Source organism: Oncorhynchus nerka, linkage group LG4 (genome assembly GCF_034236695.1).
Source record: "Oncorhynchus nerka isolate Pitt River linkage group LG4, Oner_Uvic_2.0, whole genome shotgun sequence".
Lineage (NCBI taxonomy): Eukaryota > Metazoa > Chordata > Actinopteri > Salmoniformes > Salmonidae > Oncorhynchus > Oncorhynchus nerka.
The window spans coordinates 61,402,623-61,422,714 of NC_088399.1; the positions used below are offsets into that span (position 1 = coordinate 61,402,623).

The window sequence follows — 20,092 nt, forward strand, 5'->3', positions numbered from 1 at the left end:
TCTTACATACACACACACGATTTTGAGAAAATCTGCTCCCCCTCCTTGATTTGCCATCTAGTCTCAATCTGTTTCTGTCGGTCTGACGTTGTTGTTGTCTCTGATGCAACTCTTCAATTTTCTTGAATCTCTCTTGAGTCTGACTTGTCTTTAGTCTGTGTGGTATGCAGGCAGCACTTTGTGGTTCAGAAATATTTATTTTTGCCATTGATTTAATTCCCGACAGACGTTTTAAAACCAGCTTTGAGTTAACTTATAATGGTAGGCAAGGTGACTCTGGATACAGCAGATGATATGGTGACTAGTGAATCTAAACGTCTTTGTTCTCCTAGGGACTGTAATAACCTGGAGATCCAGGTGGACATCGAGACTAAACCCAGCCACCTCTGCTTGACCAGTGAGGAAGACCTAAACACGCCCCCTGCTGCTATGGCAGCATGCCCTGGCTCAGGGGGGGAGGAGCCTCAGGACTGCAGCTCCAGAAGGGGCGGGGCTCTGTTTGGCTCAGCACTAGGCCTGTCTCCAGGGGCGTCGCTCAGGGAGGGGCTTCGCGATGTCACTTTGGCCCAGCCCGAGAGCATCCGCAGCGACCTGGAGATGTCCGATACCCAATCAGACGACATCGCCGAGCTGACGTCAGACGACTGTGATTCGCCTCATCTCAAAAGCTGCCGGCCCTCTCAACCCCAGGCCACCTGCAGACCCCTTGTCACCTCCGACAGCCTGCACTGTCCCCCGGATAACGTCATCCTCTATGTTTAAGAGTCCGACTGTCTTTGAGAGCTCTCTAAGATTGCACAAATCCAAAATGTTTTTGTTTTAGCTTTTCTCCATTGATTGATTGAGCGTTTCAGTCATTTTTTTTGCTGCTTTTTTTGTTTACAAAACATCTGACCTGCAGACAACACCTATCTACACGTGTCTGTCTTTCTATCAACATGTCGATCTCCTTGCAGAGAATTGGCAGGGTTCTACCTCTCTGAGATTTAATACAACAATTTTTGTTTACTTCTTGGTGCAAAAATGCCTTGGCTACTTAAGCAAACTTTTTTTTTAAAACAAGACGTACAAATTTGCCACAAGAAATACTGCAAAAAAAAGAAAAAGGAAACGAGGTGAAATGTCACCAAGCACACCAATGAGTGAAGGTTTGTGGGGAATAGGGTTTGTACTATGGAAAGGAGATGTTTTTAGGGATGCGTGAGTGTTGCATTTGTACTGGACTTTGTAGGCTTGATTTCCATTTTTTTTTCTATTTATAATTGAATGATCTTGAAATTGAATTATTTGCTGTGTCCATGAGTCTGCATGAACTGCGTTTTGTATGGGTGTATAGGCCTACAAGCATAATACGTACCTAATACACTGGTGGAGTTTACAGTAGTTTGTACAGAGACATGACTTTTAGATGCGATCTGCACTTAAATCTCAGCTGCACAGAGAAGAAGAAATTAGGGGTTAATGAGATCCGATGCCGTGGAAGATGGACAAGTACTGAACCAGCAGACAGTTCCACTTGAATGACTGACTGCCTGCCTTACAGACACTGACGGACACTGGCTTTCTGACATGCTAGCTGTCTGACCCACTCGAATGGTGTGTGTGTGTGTGTGTGTGTGTGTGTGTGTGTGTGAGAGATTGAAAGTGTGTGCTACTCACTCACAAAGAACTATAAAGACACAATATACATGGAAGGACTTTTTGTGATTGTATTTGTTTGTCCCACTATCGAGTGAATTTATGAATGAGCACTTGTGCACTTTATTTAAATATTCGGCTTTTTTTTGCTCTTCATTGTCAAGTTTTCGTCCATTGCTTAAAATCACACTTGTACAATCATAGCCAAATGTTGATTATCAGAAACCTTTTTACAGTGTAACAACATTTTTGCAGACTCATTTGAATTTCTTCAAGAATAATTACTAGAGCTTATTTTTGCTGTTTACAAACCATGTGTTTCAGTTCTTAAAGATATCCCCATTTACCATAGACATAATGAGAAATCTATATATGGGAACATTGTTTCACTTCAAATAAGCTTTATTGGGTCAAATCATACGATTGGGCAGAGCTTAGTATGGTATGTTGATGTAATTCAGTTTTGGCTTATTTCTGCCTATGAGAAACCACATGAATGTACCACGGATTGAAACAGAACTTCCTAAATATGAAAGGAGGATTTACCATTAATAACACATCTAGATGTGGCGATTTTAGCATGTAAATCTTGGTGTGGCAAACTCCCCATTTTTTTTTTAGATGCATGCCAGCAAAGCTACTACACAACACTAAACAATACATTAATAGCACTATAATGGTGACAAACAGTGCCCGCAAACTGTAAGGGCCTATATAAAGCTGTCCCAACAGCAAAGCTTTCTTTTCAGCACCATGGAGTGAATCCTTACCACTGCTTACACCTGGCTATCAGCAGAGCCTTGTCTGGCAGCAAAACAGTTCATTCAGCCTCTTAAAAAAACATAGCTGATATGGCTGACTTGCTTAAACAAATGTGGTTTCTTCTGACAATTAAGATGTACAAACTATGGCATAAGGGGACGACGAGCGGATAAGAGGCAATCTGTAATTTTGATTAAGACATTGATGAGCGAGCTAATACGGACGTAGTCAATTTAACTACTTGTTATGTACTTTTGAAATGTACAGCTACAGAATTCAAAACAGAGTCCGTTCTTACAGTATTCTCCCTGTACACCAAGTCAGAACTGTAGGATAAATAAAGAGGGCATATAAGCAGACAATGAAAGCTCTTACAATATTCAATGATTACATTTATCTAAAACAGGCTATAGGCTATATGTGCACCACCAAGTCAGAACAGTAGGCTAAGTTATGAGGGGGAAAGGGACCAAGGAAGGTGGCACAGCATTCCTCATCAAACTTTGTCATCAAAGTCTGGTATTCTCTGGATTTATGGTGCTTTTGAGACAACTGGGAACTCTGGGGAAAAAACAAGGTAGAATCCTGACCTCCAATGATCTTCCAATTGGAGCTCTAGAAAGAGGCCTGGGTTCCCGACTTGGAATTTTAAGTTTGATGACCATTCAAAACATATTTTTCCAGTTGGAGCTAGTTTTTTAAAACTCACTTTTTGAGTTATTTTTGAACTCACTGAAGTCTGAGATTTCCCAGTTCTGAGTTTCCAGTTGTTTTGAATGTGGTAGAAGTCTTGCTGGATTGACATAATGAATGTTTATCCTTTTAATCTTGGAAAAGAGACCCTTAAACCCAGACATAGACCACACACCCACTCCACTGAATAGCAGGCTAGCGATTGCTTTGCAACGCTTGCAGTTAGCCACTGATTCCTTCCAAATCACTCATTGTTGAATTTGCGATGTCCAACTTGTGTAATATTTATGTCCAATCACAGATGAGCACCGATACGTTTTATCTATAATTTCTCTTCATATGACAAGGATTGAAAAGGATTTGCCAGTAGATTGTCAATGTGATTCATGATGATGACTGCTTGACTAGCTTGCTAGCTAAGATTTTGAAAGTATGATGTTGACATGATCAGTCCACTCAAAGCTACGGTAGATATAACGAGATTTGACAATTTTATCTGTGGCCAATGACCTTGAGCTTTTTTGGATGGGCACTTCTAATGTAACTCTAAGGCCGCACCCGAGGGGCTTGAATTTTTTAGCTCTACCCGTAGATTTTTCAGTGACGTAGTGTCCCCATGAGTGACAGAACACTGAGCCAGTCACGGCGCAACTAGAGAACATTACCAACCCCTACGCTCCGTATTTTCCGCTGGCTGCCTCACCACCACAGAAAGCACTGAGCTAGGCTGAAACACCTGCATTTTGAAGCTGCCTTACTCAAGAAAGCAAAAAAGAGACCCATGTTTGTATGCGGCTTTATTAACTCAATGATTTAATTTTAATTTTTTATTGTTTGAAAGATATGTAACACGTATTAATACCAAAATAACATGCAAAACAGACAACAGGAGGGGCTCAAAACAGGTGGGGCTCTGCCCTGAATGACGGGTCGCCACTGGATGTGGATAAAATAGTTATAAATATATACTGTAAATAGTAATATAAAAGTATTATATATAAATGTGTATCTCCTGACACTGTTTTGTAAGCCCCTATATGGGGCCGAACACACAGGACTGTGAAAAACGTTGTGGACATATTTTGGGAAAATAAACACATTTTCTGTTGCACCAATATTGTCTTATTGTGGTTATTCATGGGGAAATGGAATGAAACACACACACATTTGACTTATGAATCAAAGTCTTTATGCATAACATACTTGGTCATAGTCAGTGTTGGGGAGTAGTGAACTACACGTACTGTAGTCCAACTAGTAATTTAATAGGTTAAAATACATCTGACTCCAGAGTGATCTGTTGTTACAATTTGTAGTGTATTACATTTTAGATTTAGATATAATTTATCACGTAGGCTGAATGTAGTGAACTACTTTTGTAAAGTAACTTTAGTTTCTTAAAGGTAACTTTAGTGTAGCTTAACTTCTTCTAGTGTGAAGTAATTGGTAGCTTCCCCTACACTGGTCATAGTAATGTTACAGTTAAATATGATCGTGTTCAGTCCAGCTGGGGTTAAGAAATTTCCCTCGCGATCTTTACAGTAGTGTCGTAAATATAGGCTAGGTTGCCAAGCGACCATCTGATTTCAGGCTTAGGCCGCTCTACTGTAAAGTGAGGGGATCCACACAGAAGGTTAAAGTGAGTTCACCAAAACACGGTAAATAATGACATGTATACCATATTTACATAACGTTTGACAAGTCAACCCTAACATAATATTGTACATGCTTGCTCAACAACAATGTGGGGGAAATTGTTTAGCAAGTGACCGCACAGCGCGAACGGTCTTCCTTGTCGTTAGCAAGCTAACTTTAGCTGTCTTTTATTTCAGTATGTTCGTTTATCAATACAATTAGCTAGCTAAACAGTTAGCTAGACAGCAAAGTCGAGTGGAATAACTGCATGGCTGCTTAATATTGCTAGCTAGCATAGCTGGAATTAACGACGTTAATAATACTAGCTAGCTAGATAATAGGCTTGTATGAATATCAAAATGCAACGTTACTTTGGCTAGTTAGCTAGCTAACTTAACTCGTTAGGGCTGGCAAGCTGTAACGTTAGCTAGCTGGCAATCGCACGTTAAAGTGGGTCTGACAGTATTTTAGGAACATGACATCTTATTCAAATCTGTTCATGTACACCCCCAGAAAGAATATGACACTTTTTGAAACATGTTCTGACAAACGACTAACGTTACTTAGATTAGGTCATTTTCACGTTTTCATAAGTTCTTAAGTGTTTGGGATTTGCATATACTAAGGCATTTGTGAGAATTATATAGCTAATAGTGGGAAAGCAGCCGTGCGTTTAGACAATTAGTAGACATTGCATTAAATAAAACCTAATAAAAACATACAGTACCAGTCAAAAGTTTTACACACCTACTCATTCCAGGTTTTTACAATTTTTTTTTTTTTTTTTATTTGTACTGTTTTCTACATTGTAGAGTAATAGTGAAGACAAAACTATGAAATAACACAAATGGAATCATCTAGTAACCAAAAAAGTGTTCAACAAATCAAAATATATTTTACATTTGAGATTATTCTAAGTAGCCACCCTTTGCCTTGACGACAGTTTTGCACACTCTAAACCAGCTTCACGACGTTGTCACCTGGAATGCATTTTAATTAACAGGTGTGCCTTGTTAAATTGTGGAATTTGTGGAATACCAAGAAAAGGATTGGTGAATTATATTAATCATGCATTGAACTGCATCCATCTATTCTGCCAACAATGCCTTAGTGTACACCTATCTATCTATACAGTACATTGTAGCCACTAATTGCACTGATGACAGCTTTGCACACTCTTGGCATTCTCTCAACCAGCTTCACCTGGAATGATTTTCCAACTGTCTTGATGGACTAACCACATATGCTGAGCACTTGTTGGCTGCTTTTCCTTCACCCTGCAGTCCAAATCATCCCAAACCATTTCAATTGGGTTGTGGTCGAGTGATTGTAGAGGCCAGGTCATCTGCTGCAGCACTCCATCACTCTCCTCCTTGGTAAAATAGCCTTACACAGCCTGGAGATCCTGTTGTCCTGTTGAAAAACAAATTATAGTCCCACAAAGCGTAAACCAGATGGGATGGCGTATCACTGCCGAATGTGGTGGTTACCATGCTGGTTAAGTATGCCTAGAATTCTAAATAAATCAAGACTGTGTCACCAGCAAAGCACCATTACACCTCTTCCATGCTTCACGGTGGGAACCACACATGCAGAGATCATCTGTTCACCTAGTCTGCATCTCACAAAGACATGGCAGTTGGAACCAGAAAATAAAACAATAATCATCTCAAATTTGGACTCATCAGACCAAAGGACAGATTTCCACCGGTCTAATGTCCATTGCTCGTGCTTCTTGGCTCAAGCAGGTCTTCTTCTTCTTATTGGTGTCCTTCTAGTAGAGGTTTCTTGGCAGCAATTCAACCATGAAGGCCTGATTCATGCAGTCTCCTCTGAACAGTTTATGTTGAGATGTGTTTGTTACTTGAACTCTGTGAAGCATTTATTTGGGCTGAAATTTGAGGCTGGTAACTAATGAACTTATCCTCTGTAGCAGAGGCAACTCTGAGTCTTCCGTTCCTGTGGTGGTCCTCATGAGAGCCAGTTTCATAATAGCGCTGAATGGTTTTTGTGACTGCACTTGAAGAAACGTTAAGTTCTTTAAATGTTCTGCATTGACTGACCTTCATGTCTTAAAGTAATGATGGACTGCCATACCTTTGCTTATTTGAGCTGTTCTTGCCATAATATGGACTAAGGGCTATAGGGCTTTCTTCTGTATACCACCCCTACCTTGTCACAACACAAGTAATTGGCTCAAACACATTAAGACGGAAAGAAATTACACAAATTAACTTTTAACAATGCACACCTGTTAATTGAAATGCATTCCAGGTGACTACCTCATGCAGCTGGTTGAGGGAATGCCAAGAGAGTGCAAAGCTGTCATCAAGGCAAAGGGTGGTTACTTTGAAGAATCTCAGATATAAAATATAACACTTTTTTTTTTGTTACTACATGATTCCATGTGTTATTTGATAGTTTTGATGTCTTCACTGTTATTCTACAATGTAGAAAATTGTAAAAATAAAGAAAAACCCTGGAATGAGTAGGTGTGTCAACTTTTGATTGGTACTGTACATTTGCTTAACCTCTTGCCTCTACTTGGGACGCTTGCGTCCCAACTAGAGCTCTGGAAATGCAAATTTACATTTACATTTACATTTAAGTCATTTAGCAGACGCTCTTATCCAGAGCGACTTCAAATGCGCTACGCTAAATGCTAATAGTATTAGTTAAAACTCAAAAGTTCATTAAAATACACATGCAGGGTATCAAATTAAAGCTACACTCGTTGTGAATCCAGGCAACAAGTCAGATTTTTAAATAGCATGCACCAATACACTACAACAGAAAAGCACAGCAGGGGACGTAAACAAAATAATTAGCATTTCGGCGTTACACAAACCGCACAATAAAATAGAAAACAGTCATTACCTTTCACCATCTTCTTTGTTGGCACTCCTAGATGTCCCATAAACACTATTGGGTCTTTATTTATATAAAGCCAAGATATCGTTATATGTAGACTGTGTGATAAACGAAAAAAACAGCGATTTCACAACGTAACGTCATTTTTTTAAATTCAAAAAGTAGACGATAAAATTTCACAAAACACTTCGAAATACGTTTGTAATGCTACTTTAGGTATTAGTAAACGTTAATAAGCGATAAAAATCATCCATAGGCGATGTAGAAATCATTAGCTGTCGTCTTGGAAAACATTTCAGGAGAGAGCTCTTCCGGAATGATCTGGGCGGAGACCGGAGGTAAGTCGTGCCCCTCTTTCGGTTCAACCAAGAATCAAAGAGGATTCAATTCACAAGACTCTAGACAACATGGGGATGCTGTGGGAGTTGAATGCTCGGTCTTATCTAATTCGGCTCACTGTTAACAATTGCTGGAAGTGGCGCAAGGATATTTATTTCCATTTTCTGTGATCAGGTTTTCCTGCGCTTTCCGATGTAACGCACGTTATGTAATAGCCACAGTCGTGATTTAACCAGTTTTAAAAACGTCCGAGGGTTTCCTATCCACACATTCTAACCATATGAACGTACTATATTCCTGGCATGAGTAGCAGGGCGCTGAAATGTTGCGCGATTTTTAACAAAATGTTCAAAAAAGTAGAGGGTCGACTGAAGAGGTTAACTAGCTATAGCCTAATGTTAGCTAGCTAACATTGAACCTGGTTGGTTAGCTACCTGCAGATTCATGCAGGGTAGAAACGTCATGAGTTGGGATTATGGTTCATTGTTTACCTAGCTCGCTAGCTACTTGTTTTAACCAAAGACTTTACTATGCAAGTAACCATTTTTCATTTTCGGTGCATTCGAAAATTCAGTCTGTCCATCTGCTCCGATTTCAGAGCACTCTCGTCTGAGTGTGCCAGAGCGCAGAATAACTGATGAATTTATGAACCTTCAACACCAGCTGAATATGGCCGGTTTCAGTAAACGTGGGCTAAAAAGCATAATTCAATTATTGCCAGAAGCACAGTTGCACTCACCAACGCTCTGGATAAAATGAAAACAGCCTAACCAGCTCTGCTAGGTTGAGTAAAATGGTTTGAGTGGGGTGTTGTCTCATTATGTGTCTGGAAGTAGCTTGTAAGCTAGCCAATGATGTTAGTTTGGGTGCTTGACTGCCGTTGTGAGGTCAGAACGTTCGGATCAACCCTACTCATCGGCCAGAGCGTCCGGTTTGCTCTCCAAGAGTGATACATTTTGAATTTACGAATGGACAATCTGACCACACAGTTGCAGTCACCAACGCTCTATATAACATAACAGCCTATCCAGCTCTGCTAGGGTTAGTAATGTTCAGTGAGCTGCCCTGTCATTTGTGTCTGAAAGTATCTAGCAAGTTAGCTAGGGGGCTTGACTGTTGCTGTTAGTACAGAACGCTTGGATCAACCTTTAAAGAGATGGGTGGGGTTAAAGCTTAAGAGGGTGTGAACGATGCTAAATGGGTGTAGACAAAGAACTCTCCAGTAGGAAACTCAGCAAAAAAAGAAATGTCTCTTTTTCAGGAACCTGTCTTTCAAAGATAATTGGTAAAAACACATAACTTCACAGATCTTCATTGTAAAGGGTTTAAACACTGTTTCCCATGTGTGTTCAATGAACAATTAATGAACATGCACCTGTGGAACGGTCGTTAAGACACTAACAGCTTACAGACGGTAGGCAATTAAGGTCACAGTTATGAAAACTTAGGACACTAAAGAGGCCTTTCTATTGACTCTGAAAAACACCAAAAGAAAGATGCCCAGGGTCCCTGCTCATCTGCCTGAATGTGCCTTAGGCATGCTGCAAGGAGGCATGAGGACTGCAGATGTGGCCAGGGCAATAAATTACAATGTCTGTACTGTGAGACGCCTAAGACAGCACTACAGGGAGACAGGATGGACAGCTGATTTTCCTTCCAGTGGCAGGCCACGTGCAACAACACATGCACAGGTGCCCGAGTTACACCAGGAATGCACAATCCCTCTATCAGTGCTCAGACTATCCGCGAGAGGCTGGACTGAGGGCTTGTAGGCCTGTTGTAAGGCAGGTCATCGCCAGACATCACTGGCAACAACTTCACCTATGGGCACAAACCCACCGTCGCTGGACCAGACAGGACTGGCAAAAAGTGCTCTTCACTGACAAGTCGCAGTTTTGTCTCACCAGGGATGATGGTCGGATTCACGTTTATCGTCGAAGGAATGAGCGTTACACCGAGGCCTTTACTCTGGAGGGGGATAGTCCGTCATGGTCTGGGGCAATGTGTCACAGCATCATCGGACTGAGCTTGTTGCCATTGCAGGCAATCTCAACGCTGTGCGTTACAGGGAAGACTTCCTCCTCCCTCATGTGGTAGCCTTCCTGCAGGCTCATCCTGACATGACCCTCCAGCATGACAATGCCACCAGCCATACTGCTCGTTCTGTGCGTGATTTCCTGCAAGACAGGAATGTCAGTGTTCTGCCATGGCCAGCGTAGAGCCCAGATCTCAATCCCATTGAGCACGTCTGGGACCTGTTGGATCAGAGGATGAGGGCTAGGGCCCCCCGAAATTTAACTTGCAGGTGCCTTGGTGGAAGAGTGGGTTAACACACAGCAAAAACTGGCAAATCTGGTGCAGTCCATGAGGAGGATATGCACTGCAGTACTTAATGCAGCTGGTGGCCACACCAGATACTGACTGTTACTTTTGATTTTGACCTCCCCCCCTTTGTTCAGGGACACATGATTCAATTTCTGTTAGTCACATGTCTCTGGAACTTGTTCAGTTTATGTCTCAGTTGTTGAATCTTGTTATGTTCATAGAAATATTTACACATGTAAAGTTTGCTGAAAATAAATGCAGTTGACAGTGAGAGGGCGTTTCTTTTTTTGCTGGGTTTAGTACCAAAACATTGAAAAGGCCATTTTCTCAAAAGTGAGTTTACAAGTTTATTAACTTTCAAAGCAAAATTTCCTTCCCATTGTTCATAAACTGTAGGGTATGATATACCATTATTGTTCATAAACTGTAGTGTATGATATACCATTTTGGATAAAAGTAGAGACGCCAGAGCTACAATTTCAAATTTTGCTACATCAGACCAATTTTTAGCTGGTCGGTCACATGTGGGAACTCCTTCAAGACTGTTGGAAAAGCATTCCAGGTGAAACTGGTTGAGAGAATGCCATGGGTGTGCAAAGCTGTCATCAAGGCAAAGGGTGGCTACTTTGAAGAATCTAAAATATTTGGTTACTACATGATACCATATGTGTTATTTCATAGTTTTGATGTTTTCACTATTCTACAATGTAGAAAATAGTCAAAAAATAAAGAAAAACCTGTGAATGAGTAGGTGTGTCCAAAATGTTGACTGGTACTGTATGTGGACACCCCTTCAAATGAGTGCATGGGTGTGTGGCTGAAATAGCCAAATCCAATCTCCATAACCAAACATTGGCAGTAGACTGGCCTTACTGAATAGCTCAGTGATTTTCAACGTGGTGCCGTCATAGGATGCCACCTTATCAACAAGTCAGTTTGTCTCATTTTGGCCTTGCAAGAGCTGCCCTGGTAAACTGCTATTATTGTGAAGTGGAAACGTATCGGAGAAACCAAGTGCTGAAGTCTGTAGCACGGAAAAATTGTCTGTCCTCGGTTGCAACACTCACCACAGAGTTCCAAACGGACTCTGGAAGCAACGTCAGCACACTAACTGTTCATCGGGAGCTTCGTGAAATGGGTTTCCATGGCCGAGCAGTTGCACATAAGTCTAAGATCACCATGCGCAATGCCAAGAGTGGTGTAAAGCTCTGCGCCATTGTACTCTGGAGCAGTGGAAACGCGTTCTTTGGACTGATGAATCATGCTTCACCATCTGGCAGTCTGACAGCCGAATCTGGGTTTGGAGGATGCCAGGAGAACGCTACCTGCCCCAATGCATAGTGCCAACTGTAAAGTTAGGTGGAGGAGGAATAATGGTCTGGTGCTGTTTTTCATGGTTACGGTTAGTTCCACTTAGTTCCAGTAAAGGAAAATCTTAACGCAACAGCATACAATGACATTCTAGACAATTCTGTGCTTCTAACTTTGTAACAACAGTTTGGGGAAGGCCCTGTCCTGTTTCAGCATGACAATACCCCCGTGCACAAAGCAAGGTCCATACAGAAATGGTTTGTCGAGATTGGTGTGGAAGAACTTTATTGGTCTGCACAGAGCCCTGACCTCATCCCCATCGAACACTTTGGGATGAATTGGAACACCGACTGCGAGCCAGACCTAATCGCCCAACATCAGAGCCCGTGGCTGAATGGAAGCAAGTCCCTGCAGCAATGTTCCAACATCTAGTGGAAAGCCTTCCTAGAACAGTGGATGCTGTTTTAAGCAGCAAATGGGGGACCTACTCCATATTAATGCATATGATATTGGAATGAGGTGTTTGACCAGCAGGTGTCCACATGCTTTTGGTCATGTAGTGTACGTCATGGAATGTGGAGTCCAATAGAACCTACTTCTGAAACCTCTTATAAAGTTGGTTTTGTAATATAAACTGAGATTTTTTAATTTATTTTTTTCATATCTGCAAAGTAGTTAAACCGCTGTCAGTTCCACTAACTAGCTTGCCCATTCATGTACTGTAATGCTAGCGCATATGGCTGGGTATGGCCCCAGTGTTCTCGAGAGTTAGTAATGTTATCTAATTCTACTGAACATTTGGCTATTGTTCTTGAATTTATATTGATGCTTCCAGTTTTATGAACAATAATGTACAGCTAGAGGGCTCTCTATACCAATGAGAAATGTCAGAGATTTAATGCACAGCCAACACATTGGGTGTATTCATTCGCCAATAGACCGTAACATTAGCAAACAGTTGCAAAATGTTTTGCAACTAAAATTAGTTTTCTTTGGACAAATTCAGGTGTGCGTCTCCCTGTTTTATTCCGTTTGTTTCTGCTTGGTTCCTAGTGAATACATCCCTTGTTATTATGGCCATAATAACTAGGGAAAAGACAAACACAGAAAGGCCCCTTTCTAATCAAAAACCTTAAGCATCACCTTTGCTCTTCTCCCCCCCCCATCCTGCAGCATCATGCCGTTCATCGACCTCCAGGGGAAGTTGGGTATCAACATGGACAAATGGATGTTGATCCAGGGTGGAGAGCAGCCATATAAACGTGCGCCGCGCTGCCACGCCTTTGAGAAGGAGTGGATCGAGTGTGCAGATGGCATTGGTCAGACACGTGCCAAAAAGGAGTGCAAGCTCGAGTTTGAGGACTTCTATGAGTGCATGCACAGAGAGAAGACGGTGAGTGTAAGACATCTGAGCTGAAGAGTGTGTGTGTGAACTGTGAAGATTTGATTGTGTGTGTGTTTCATGTCCTTTCCCCATAAACACTTGTGATTTCATCAACTAAGACCTGTTGAAGAGTTGTCAGTTGATGTCCATGTCTTTGATAAAGTAACTGTTTGTCATCCTACATGGTTGTCCATCCTAGGGATGTGATAAATGGAAAAATGTTCATAACATTTAAACATAAAATTCACACATTTCCACTAGAGGTTGACCGATTAATCGGAATGGCCGATTTAATTAGGGCCGATTTCAAGTTTTCACAACAATGGGAAATCGGTCATTTTGGATGCCGATTTTCTTTTTTTTATACACCTTTATTTAATTAGGCAAGTCAGTTAAGAACACATTCTTATTTTCAATGACGGCCTAGGAACGGTGGGTTAACTGCCTTGTTCAGGGGCAGAATGACAGATTTTTTACCTTGTCAGCTCAGGGATTCAATCTTGCAACCTTACGGTTAACTAGTCCAACGCTCTAACCACCTGCCTCACGAGGAGCCCGCCTGTTGCGCGAATGCAGTAAGAAGCCATGGTAAGTTGCTAGCTAGCATTAAACTTAATCAATCATAATCACTAGTTATAACTACACATGGTTGATGATATTACTAGTTTATCGAGCGTGTCCTGCGTTGCATATAATCGATGCAGTGCGCATTTGCGAAAAAGGACTCGTTGCTCCAATGTGTACCTAACCATAAACGCCAATGCCTTTCTTAAAATCAATACACAGAAGTATATATTTTTAAACCTGCATATTTAGCAAAAAGAAATCCAGGTTAGCAGGCAATATTAAATTGTGTCACTTCTCTTGTGTTCATAGCACGAAGAGTCAGGGTATATGCAACATTTTGGGCCGCCTGGCTCATTGCGAACTAATTTGCCAGAATTTTACGTAATTATGACATTGAAGGTTGTGCAATGTAACAGGAATATTTAGACTGATGTATGCCACCCGTTAGATAAAATACGGAACGGTTCCGTATTTCACTGAAAGAATAAACATCTTGTTTTCGAGATGATAGTTTCCGGATTTGACCATATTAATGACCTAAGGCTCGTATTTCTGTGTGTTAAGTATGATTTAATAGAGCAGTCTGACTGAGCGATGGTAGTTATCAGCAGGCTCGTAAGCATTCATTCAAACAGCACTTTCGTGCGTTTTGCCAGCAGCTGGTCGCTGTGCTTCAAGCATTGAGCTGTTTATGACTTCAAGCCTATCAACTCCTGAGATTAGGCTGGTGTAACGATGTGATGTGAAATGGCTAGCTAGTTAAAAATCAAAATCGGTCAATTTCCACGCAAACTCACAATGAAGCTGAACTGCTGTCAGCAACGGTCTGTGTCTCACGGTGCGTCCCTTTCAGAAGGTTAAGCTTTGCATCTGTACTACCATTACTGTACCTCAATTCCACTTTTCAAAGTTTGAATTTCCTTCTCATTTAACTTCTCAAAGTATTGCCATACAGTGCTGTCGATTGCCTTTTCTGCCTTTTTCCAACATTTAACGACAATGACGTAGTAGTGAAGAGTCAACTCAAATAATTGTTCCCTTGCACGTCGACTCCTATTTCTGAGGGTCAAAATTCGTAGCGGAATCGACTCCTAAGATTCAGTATTTTTGGAGGAGACTGATTACCCGCATCTTTCATTGGGAGCTAGCAAGAGACGGACGGAGAGATAGGGAGGAGCACAGTATAGGCAGGACTCGCACCTTCAGTAAAGCAGGGCAAATGATTAATGAATAGCCTAGGATATTGAGATGAACGAGATGCAACACTTCTCACACAGTCACATAAAGTATCTGCACGGGTTCGCGTCACGCTGTTCACATCGTGGTAGCCAGGGCACCAAAACCGCAGAGAAGTTGAGCCTTGTGCTTCAACTCTCTTATTGTTGCGGAAAATGACCCACTATGCTGTTTACTTTCTGCATCTACGTAAAATAAAATGTTTTTCAGTGAGGGATTTTTCTAAACATTAAGGATCCCAATTTCCTTTAAACATTTGAATGTTTAAACGTTCACACCCTTAGTCCATCCTGTCCAGCTCTACCTTTTTTTCATTGACTTCATGGATAGTTGGAGAAAGCTTTGCTGTTGATTAGCAAATGATTGTCAAGACTTATAGGAGATGCTTTTGTTGTTTGACTGTTTTTGTTGTTAAAAATACATTGAGTTGATCAATGAAGAGAATTGTGGTTTTGATCAGCAATGAGCTGAAAAAACACAACAATACCTCCTAAGAAGTTTTGAGCTTTTGCCCCCCCCCCCCCCAAAAAAAAGTTTGACAGCCTCTCTCAATATTTCCTCTGAATGTGCAGTAATAAGTGTTTGATGTGGATATCTCTCTCACTCTCCGTGCATCTCTTTCTCTCTTTCTGTGTCTGTAGCACAAGAGGCTGTATGAGATCCGTAAGCAGCGGGACAAGATGGTGAAGGAGGGCACCTACCAGACCCCAGCTCACCACACTGGTGCTCAGGCTGACAGCAGGCCTTGACCCTATTTGACCTTGTGTGTCCCCAACTTGTGTATACAAATATTTATTCAGATATCACTTTATTGTTTGTGTCTACCCCTGTACAAGTTTGCAAATAAATATTATTGATTGTGAACCTTGTGTATTGACTTTCTCTTTGTCCTTTTTTAGGTACAGTGTAGGGAGAGATAATTGGAAGAAAGGGACAGAAACGTGAAGGTGATTTATAATATGTACACTCAGGTTTCAGTTTGATGTTCACTATTTGTGCCCTCCAAAAAAGTTTGACAGCCTCTCTCAATATTTCCTCTGAATGTGCACTAAGTGTCTGATGTGGATATCTCTCACTCTCTGTGTATCTCGGGGCTGCAGGTAGCCTAGTGGTTGGTGTTGGACTAGTAACCGAAAGGTTGCAAGATCAAATCCCCGAGCTGACAAGGTAAAAATCTATCGTTCTGCCCCTGAACAAGGCAGTTAACTGTTCCTAGGCCGTCATTGAAAATAAGAATTTGTTCTTAACTGACGTGCCTAGTTAAATAAAGGTAAAATAAATAAATATTTATGATCTTGGTTTTGAATGTGTTAATACTACCGATTTGTATTCAATTATTTGTAATACCATACTAACTACACAATACCAGACAATATTTTTTGGAGCGTGAACTTATTCATTATTTACAACCCCAGTTTGAGACTGACATAATGATTTCAAATTAGCCTACTTGTTTTGGGACGCAAATGGCTACAGGTGAAGTACTACAGGACTACCGACCTGAGAGTAGTGAGAATATTTTCTTCACCTACCTGTACAGTGTTTTCAGAAAGTATTCCTATCCCTTGACTTTTTACAAATGTTATGTTACAGCCTGAATTCAAAATGGATTTTTCTCTCGCCCATCTACGCACAATACCCCATAAAGACAAAGTGAATTAAAAAATATATATATATTGTTGCAAATGTATTGAAAATGAAATGCATATCTCATTTACATAAGTATTCACACACCTGCGTCTACTTTGTTGAAGCATCTTTACAGCCCGGTCTTTCTGGGTACGTCTCTTAAGAGCTTTCCCCACCTGGATTGTGCAACATTTACACCATTCTTTTGAAAATTCTTTAAGATCTGTGATATTGGTTGTTGATCATTGCAAGACAACGATTTTCAGGTCTTGCCATAGATTTTCAAGTAGATTTAAGTAAAACCTAACTCAGCCACTCAAGAACATTCATTGGCTTCTTGGTAAGCAACTCCAATGTAGATTTAGCCTTTTGTGTTTTAGGTTGTTAAACTGCTGAAAGAGAATTCATCTCCCAGTGTCTGGTGGAAAGCAGACTGAACCAGGTTTTCCTCTAGGATTTTGCCTGTGCTTATCTCCATTGTTTATTTTTTCTTTTTATCTTGAAACAGTCCTTAATGAATACAAGTATACCCATAACATGATGCAGCCACTATAAATATAGAGAGTGGTACACAGTAATATGTTGTATGTTTGGGGCAAATCCAATATTACTTTGCCACATTGTAGTATTCCTTTAGTGCCCTGTTGTAAACAGGATACATGTTTTGGAATATTTTAGTTCTTTACAGGCTTCCTTCTTTTCCCCTCGGTCAATTAGGTTAGTATTGTGGAGTAACTACAATGTTGATCCATCCTCAGTTTTCTCCTATCACAGACATGTTTTACAGTCACCATTGGCCTCAGGGTGAAATCCCTGAGTGGATTTCTTTCTCTCCGGCAACCGAGTATCTGTGTAGTAACTGGGTGTATTGATACACCATCCAAAGTGGAATTAATAACTTTCCCATGCTCAAAGGGATATTCAATGTCTGCTTAATGTATTTTGACCCCTCTATCAACAGGTGTCTTTCTTTGCAAGGCATTGGAAAACCTCCCATGTCTTTGGTTGTATCTGTGTTTGAAATTCACTGCTTAACTGAGGGACCTTACTGATAATTGTGTGTGGTTACAGAGATGGGGTAGTCGTTTAAAAATCATGTTAGACTTATTGCACACAGGGAGTCCATGCAATTTATTATGTGACTTGGTAAGCACATTTTTACTCCTGAACTTATTTAGGCTTTCCATAAAAAAGGGGTTGAAAACAACTTATTGACTTGAAATTTCAGATTTTCATTCTTAATTAGTAAAAATGTTGAAAAACATTACACTGGCATTGTGGGTAGGCCAGTGATAACCAGCTAAATTCATCATGTTGAAATAAATAAACATGAGACTTCAAGAAATATCTTGGTATAGCAACTCTTCATAAGCCTGCTTGCTTGGGAAGTAAGGGGTTGATGAAATCTGAAATGCACTCAACTCTAAACCATGTGACCTAATTCTGGTAAATGACAGAGTCCATGGATTAGTTGAGAAATGCTCCCAAGGGACAGTTTCTCCGGATGAAAGCTAAATATGAATGGATGCACTCTGACACCCTCATTCAATTACCAAGTGTTTCACTAGCGTTTATAAGATTATGAGATTCTCCATGTCACCACAAGGTGGTGCCAAAAGCCAAGTAATTATTACAAAAACTAACATCTAACTAATGTAAAATTACATTTAAAGTAGATAGACTTCTGTTACAATGCTTGACAAATGTTACAGAGAAGTCCATGTGTTTAGTAGCAACAAAAATAAAGGGTTTCTTACTTGCTGATATACAGTGGAAAATTAAGTATTATGGAGTGACGTTGGCCTCGGCCTTAATCACAAGGATTTTGTTTTTATTAATAATAGATACTAGAGATGGCAATACTGTCACAATATAGCCTACAAACAGTTTTGATGAAGTGTGTGATTGAGGGATGGGCGAGGGCGGGAGACGGAGAGGCGCAGCGGTCTAAGGCACTGCATCTCAGTGCAAGCAGTGTCACTACAGACCCTGGTTCGATCCCGGGCTGTATCATAACCGGACGTGATCGGGAGTCGCAAAGGGTGGCGCACAATTGCCCAGCGTCGTCCGGGTTCGGGGATGGTTTAGCGGGGTAGGCCCTCATTGTAAAATAACTGATTTGCCTACTAAAATAAAACAATTCAAATATGGATTTTTCATACACGCCAAAAGATTGCCTCTTGTCCTGACTCACGTCAAAGTGTTACACCATTACTGTTCTGAATCACGTCAGAGCCTGGGGTTACACTATATCTAGACTGTGTGACAAGGTGAAAAGCAACAATATGGGATAGATCTAGGCTAGTCATCACAAGGTTTTAATCAAGTTTTTGGGATAGGGGATTTTGGCCTGTCTGGTTAGCACGGCATTTTCTTTTACAAAACTAGAGGCCTATTGTGCTACTTTATTGCCTTGCAGTTGACCTGTTTTATTGTCAATTACAGAAATGCTTTTTTCCCTTATTTTGATTAACTTAATGTAAAAGGAGACTTTATTATAGGCCTATCAGTAAATTGAAGCAGTCTAATGTTGTTACCTTCCACAGCCCAAAGTTATGCTACCTTCCGAAACAAGTCTCCAGTCTAGGTTGCAAAATTCCACTGCTTTTCATTTGGCCTTTGTTTGATTAAAACATCAGCAGCGACCCTAGTTAATCCTGAACTGTCGGACAACATTCCGCCGCGTTCTCTGACGGCTCTGCGGATGGAGGGAGGATCATTCTTTCAAGCTTTTCTCCCGGCCGGACAAACTGGCCTCTCCTGTAGGACTGGGAAGGTCCTGCAACTACAAACGAACCTACAAAACTCAGTTACATAAATACATATCGGAGGAGGGTTCAGGAGAAATAGGAGAACAGGGATGATAGATCAATGGATTAAGGATTAATATGATCACATGCAAAACCTATTGCAAAAGCAGTAGCTAAACAGCCATTTCGTGTTTGCTATGCATCCACAAATATTCCAAATGTAAACGCCCCTTCCAAAAAAATGAGCGGGGGGGGGGGTTGTTGAGACAGGAAAGAACGGGAGAAGGAAGGAGGGGAATAGACAGCCATTACCGAATCACGGTCGTGGTATTCATCTCTTCCTTGTCCCGGTTCGGTACAAACCGTTGAGTCGCAGCCCTGGTCAGACTGTATGCTGTATCTAAACGTGCGTCCGAAAGAGGAGAGAAGGTTGTCGTGAGGAAGGAGATAAGACACAGCATCCCTACCTCTGTAATCCTATAGGATATTCGGACTCGGGGACCGCTATTCTCCGGTAAGGTTTCGGTGTCGCGCAACACAGCATGTGTAATCTGAATCATATTGACAGCCGTTTTAGATTGTGAAATACATATGATACAATACATGTATTATGGTTGGTTTTCTGTTGCATTTTAATTACCGATGTGGTAAAACTATTCCCATAGCCTGATGTCCAATATCTGTTCTTATTTGCGTAGTAATACATCGATCTTAATGTAATTCATAAAATTATTGGTCTAATTCATCTATTAGGATATAAATACTGATGTATGGGGAATTGTTATTATTTTGGTTAGATAAAAACATGAGGTATCCCATATGCCTATCAAAATCGATTTTTTTTATCCAGGCTTGCTCCTGGTTTAGGTGCTTTGTGTTTGAAAATGAGAAATGATAAGGGGTTGGAAGGGTTTCTACGTCCAACAGCCTGACAATGTTATTCTACTAATGA

General features: G+C 40.9%; 2 protein-coding genes across 3 annotated transcripts in view; both read left to right on the plus strand.

The window, feature by feature from the left end:
* Positions 1 to 4,208, plus strand: part of LOC115128328 (E3 ubiquitin-protein ligase RNF19B-like) — a 34,033-nt gene extending 29,825 nt beyond the window's left edge. The window contains 1 exon segment of the mRNA XM_029658081.2: positions 333 to 4,208. Within this exon segment, the coding sequence (XP_029513941.2) occupies positions 333 to 762 (430 nt within the window). The 3' untranslated portion in view covers positions 763 to 4,208.
* Positions 4,209 to 4,640: 432 nt separating this feature from the next.
* Positions 4,641 to 15,625, plus strand: LOC115128329 (NADH dehydrogenase [ubiquinone] iron-sulfur protein 5-like). 2 transcript variants are annotated; one of them, XM_029658084.2, is made up of 3 exons: positions 4,641 to 4,732; positions 12,748 to 12,967; positions 15,403 to 15,625. In XM_029658084.2, the coding sequence occupies exons 2-3, from the start codon at positions 12,752 to 12,754 to the stop codon at positions 15,508 to 15,510; spliced, it is 324 nt and encodes a 107-aa protein (XP_029513944.1). In that variant the 5' UTR covers positions 4,641 to 4,732; positions 12,748 to 12,751; the 3' UTR covers positions 15,511 to 15,625. The 2 variants fall into 2 exon arrangements, with proteins under 2 accessions (XP_029513944.1, XP_029513943.1); XM_029658083.2 differs by having other exon boundaries at positions 4,644 to 4,751.
* The last annotated feature ends 4,467 nt before the right edge of the window (positions 15,626 to 20,092 follow it).